This window comes from Parus major, chromosome 23 (assembly GCF_001522545.3).
Source record: "Parus major isolate Abel chromosome 23, Parus_major1.1, whole genome shotgun sequence".
NCBI classification, from domain to species: domain Eukaryota; kingdom Metazoa; phylum Chordata; class Aves; order Passeriformes; family Paridae; genus Parus; species Parus major.
Window position 1 is genome coordinate 1,484,011 of NC_031791.1, and position 5,020 is coordinate 1,489,030.

At 56.6% G+C, this 5,020-nt stretch overlaps 1 protein-coding gene across 1 annotated transcript in view; it reads left to right on the top strand.

Annotated features, from left to right (window-relative positions):
• The window catches only part of NT5C1A (5'-nucleotidase, cytosolic IA), an 11,013-nt gene that overhangs the window by 1,602 nt on the left and 4,391 nt on the right, over window positions 1-5,020 (top strand). The window contains exon 2 of the mRNA XM_015649112.1: window positions 4,105-4,272. Coding sequence (XP_015504598.1) covers window positions 4,105-4,272 — 168 coding nt within the window. The remainder of the gene's footprint in view (window positions 1-4,104; window positions 4,273-5,020) is intronic.

Consider the following 5,020-nt stretch of genomic DNA (forward strand, 5'->3'; position numbering starts at 1 on the left):
GGACCCGCTGTCACCCCCGGGTCTGGACCCGCTGTCACCCCCGGAGCCGCTGCCAGCTCACGTTGCTGCTGCCCGTGCCCTTCCCGGAGGAGAGGGACAGCCTGGCTTGGTGGCAGGATGCAGCCGCTTGTCTTTCAAGCCATGCTTTGCTCATGGATGTGGGCCCGGGCTCCTCCTCCTCCTCCTCTTCCTCTCCTCGCAGCCAGCTCGCTGCCCAGCGACCCATCCCTGCTCTAAGTGGGGAAACTGAGGCACGGGGGCGGCGATGCGCTTTGCAAACCGAGCTCCAGGCGCTCCCATCCCGGAGCTGGGCTCTCTCTGTGGGGCTGGGGACGATGCCAGGCGCTGTGCCCCTCTCCTGGGGCTGCCCCAGCTGCCCTCACCCAGCCAGGCAGCTGCCAGCCCGTGATGGATGGCTGCAGGGCGCTTTTCCGCAGTATAAATAATGTTCTTGGAAAACTCCAAACCACCCCGGCCGTCACCCTGAACTTTAATCTGATCCCCAGCAGTGGTGCCCGCGGGGTTTGGTGTCATCCCCGCAGCCCTGGGGGAGCTGGGTCTGTCTGTCCTCCTGGAAGAGCAGGAGGGAGCTGTGGGGGCTGCGAGGTGACAGGAAAAAAGGAGATTTTGGGGAAATCCTGGCTGGGGAATGGGTTAACGGGACATTCCTGCTTCCCCACGGCTGCTCCGGCCTCGCTCCTGCCAGGGAGGTCAGCAATGAGACCTGTCACCCTTCAGCAATGCTGGAAATGTTCCTCAGCCTCTCTGGTGATGCTGAGTGGGGTCAGTGAGAGCTGATTTTCTGCTGGCTGCTTTCCTTTGGGCACCCTGCTCGTCCCTTTTGGGACCCAACCATCTCTGCTGTGTGGCTGGAGTGGGGGCAATGCTTGGGCCTGGAACAAACCCTTCCTCTTCCCTTTCCGTGACCAAAATCCACCTCTGAATATCGAATTAATCAGAAGAATTTGGTCTTCTGCAGCATCCAGGGAAGTGCCTGGGGCTGCCAGAATTCCTGCAGGATTTTAGGATGGGTCCAGCCCCAGGCAGGTCAGGAGGACCAAGGGGTGCAGAACGGGGTCCCCACCGTGGCTGTGGCCAGTGGTGGCCTCCAGGGGTGGCACCTGTGGCTCTCCTGCCCCTCTGCACATCCCAGGAGCCTGTGGGATTTCCAAATGTCTGCCTCTAATCCTTGGGGGGCTGCTTAGGATTTACATCTGATTAGAGAAGCGATTTAAAGGCTGCCAGCTGTTGGATCCACAGGGAGAAAATTGGGCTGTTTCCAGTCACTCCTGGAATAAACCTTTACCCCTGGGGGTTTGGGCTCTGGGTTTGCACTCCATGGAGCTGGAGCCTGCTGGAGAGGTGTTTTTACACTTCTGAGGTGGGGCCTGGACCTTGTGGAGCTCCTGGAGCTGTGCCAAGAGCTGATGCTCCTCTTTGGAGGGCTGGGCTGTCAGGAGGTGTCATCCCTGGTCATCCCTCCTGTTTGGCTGTCCCTGGGGATGGAGCCAGAATTGGGATGGGCTCTGTTCATCCTCCTCTTTATCCCATCGTTAATGCTCGAGGTTCAGGAGGGGGCTGGGTCTGACCTTCCCGTGGGAAGGGAGAGGAGCTCACCCTGAATCCCCAGCAAATTCAGCTGGATTCCAGCAGAGCCCGGACTTGTGTCGGCTGAGCTTTCACTGACCTTGGCTGACCTTGGATGCTGCTCTGAGGGGAAAAACAGAGTTTGTGATTCAGCCCAAACCCTCCAGGGCTGGGGCAGCCAGAGCAGGGGGCTGTGGTGGGGTGGGGGCTGCGGGACCAAATCCATCCCAGCCAGGACTGGGAGCCCTCCTGTGCACACATTTCCTGTCACAAAAGAAGAGTGTTTGCCTTGAAACACCACAATTTCTGGGGGAAAAGTGGGGCTGGGTGGGTTGTTTGCAGCGCTCAGACGGAGGATTTGAGGTGCTGTGCCTTCCTGAGGGCTTTTAAAGCTCATTTTTGAGCGCTGTAATGACCATCTGCAGCAGTTTGGACGCCGAGGCATCCAAACAACCTTGAGGAGGGAACGCTTCCAAATGAAACCTCCACTTCAGAGAAATGTCAAAACGCAGATCCCTCCTTGCAGCGCAGAATCGCCTGGTTTTCCAAATGTCAGCATTTCCCAGAGAACAGCAGGGCCCTTCCAGCCCAGCCGGAGCTGGGAGCTGCCTGAGCACCCGGGGGAGACTTTCCTGCCCCGAGTGCTCCCAAAGGTGCAAATCTTCCTGGGCAGGATCCGGCAGCTCCCAGCCCCTCCAGCTGCCCACGCTGGGGCAGAGTCAGGCCTGGAGCTGAGGGTTATTTTTATTGCTGTGTTTATTGCCTCTTAAATGATCCTCCCCGAGGGCTGGTGCCTTTCAGAGGTGAGGAAGGGACCTTGAGCAGCCGGGGCTGTTGCGCAAGGGGAGAGGGAGATGGAAATTCCCTCTGGGCAGCCGGCTTGGCTTGTGGCCCCAAACATCCTCCTCACCCCCCTGGACACGCCTCGGTGCGGTGACATCTGGGCTGCTGACCTGTTTTCTCTCCTGGGAATCTCCCTCCAGGCCTGACCCTGGTCCAGGGTCAGGGAGCAAACACCTGGAAGATTTCCTGGCTATCCAGCACTGCAGGGGCTCGGGAGCAGGATGGAGCAGCAGGACTCCAGCTAATGGCCGGATGTCTCAAGACCTTTCAGAGTTATTAATATTTTCAGCTAATAAATGGCCCATGACACCAGAGTTATTAATTAATCAGCTCAAGTGCCAAGGCTTGGCCCGTGACCAGTTAATAGCTGCTGTCATGGTTCGGGTCCTGCCTCTCCTGGGGGCTGCTCCTTTGCTTTCCCAAAAGAGCCACTTCCAAAGGGGATCTGGTTCCCCTGGAAATGCCGTGGGAAAGGGATCCCTGTGGCTGCAGAGATCTCAGCCCGAGCTAATCTGGGGCTCATCCTCATGGTCCTCTCTTTAACCGCTTTGCAGGGGATTTGGGGGAGTTTGGGGAGGATGGAGAGGTGCCTGGGCTGGGGCTGGGAATGGTGAGGAGGCTCCCCCTGACTCATTCCTGGGTGGGGCTGGGGGCAGAGAGCCCCAGGGCGAGCCCAGCCCTGCGGGGAGCGAATCCCAGGGTGGATGGGGCACCTGGGCCTTGCCAGGCTGCTGCTCCTGGCAGGTTCAGCCCCGGGCAGGGTGGGAGCTTGAACTTTGGAGCAGCTGGGCGTGAGGAGCAGCTGGAGGAGGCAGCCTCCACCCTGGGCAAACGGCAGAGGATTGCTCATGGAGCAGGGGGTGAGGCGTTCCTGCAGTTCCAGGGTTTCTCAGAGAGCCCCCAAGCCCTGTCAGCCCAGCTGGGCTCCTCTGCAGGGGACAGGACTCCCTGTGCCACTGTCCCTCTGGAGGATCTGTTGTCCTGGCAGCCAGGGTTTCTCACTGGCCATCAGTAATTAACTTATTTTTGTGCTTGGAATTGAGTGATGGGGATTAACACCCTCCCTGCCCTGCCAGGGGAGAGAGGGAGGACGGGTGGGGGTCAAGATGAGCTCGACTTTCCCTCTGTCCCTCTGTCCCTGCCAAGTCCCTCTGGTGGCGCCTTCAGCTGGAGGAGGTTTTGGATTTGGCTTTTGGATCCAGCCCTCAAACATTAATAATAATGAGTCATAAATCACTGCTTGCACCACCTGTTTGTCACGTTTCCACCCACAATGACTGCATGGAGCGTTTGGAGGAGCTGAGCTGGCACGGGGCTGTTTGTCACATCTGGACGGCGTCACGGGACACGGATCCCGCTCTTTCCTGGCTGGGGGGTGGGAAAAGCCACACAGATTCCTTCTGCACGGGCTTCAGCCGTTCCTCCCGGGCTCTGCACGGGTTCTGGGGGCCTGTGTGCAGCGGGAGGGCTTGGGAATGGGATCTGAGGTGTCCCAAATGTGCGGGGACGGAGCATCGCGGCTTCATCTGTTGGAGCACTGCCATGCAGCCGCTCTGTCCTTCTCCAAATCCCTCCAGAGGCCTCACCCACCTCGTGGCCTTTCACAGTGTTCATCATCAACAGATGCCACCCCAGGCTGGGAGCAGCATCTTTAATTTACCCCTCTGCCCTCAGCCCAAACCCGAGAACGCCATCACCATCGCGGTGTCCTCGCGGGCGCTGTTCCGCATGGAGGAGGAGCAGAAGATCTACACGGAGCAGGGCGTGGAGGCCTACGTGAAATATCAGCTGGACCACGAGAACGAGCCCTTCCTCCCCGGGGCCGCCTTCCCCTTCGTCAAGGTCAGCAGCCACCGTGACAGGGCCCCCAAAAATTTTGGGGAGAGGATGGAGCTCGTGTGGGGTCAGGATGGGCAGGAACAGCGGGGCAGGAGCAAACAGAGGGCAGATAAATCTCCTCCAGCGAGTGATGTGCTGCTCCCAGGGCTGGATTTTCCATCTTGAGCCCAAGAATTGAACAAATCATCTCCTTGGATCACATTTAAAGTTTCTTTTTAGGGAATTGTCTTTTTTTTTCTCTTTTTTTTTTTTTTTTTTAAATTATGATTATTATTACAATTTATTTATTCTTGTAAATTGGCTGGGTTTAGCCTTGCTCCAGAGTCGGCCAATTTCTAATTCTGACTAATTTGAAATGAAGCATTTCAAACTTGAAAAAATATTTTCCAACTCCTGTACCAGTCAGTGCAGTTTTGGGTGCTGGAGCCCATTCCCAATGAATAAATTAATCTGTGGGGCGAGACTTGTTTCTGATTGCCTGAAAAACAATTATCTGTCACTTGGAGCTAATTTATCCTCATTTAATAACTCCAAACCTTTTGTGTTTGAAAACAGAAGAGTAGCTAGGTGGAATTTTACCCCCCACCCAAAAATGAATTTATTTTTGCCCAGCTGATGCCACCTTGGCTCAGGGTGTATTTCAGGTGGGGATTTGGGTGACCAGAAGGGTTTTGTTGATGGGAAAGGGTGAGCACCACACCTGGGGCTGGCCAGATTTGTGGATTTTGGTGACCAGGAGGGTTTTGTTGAT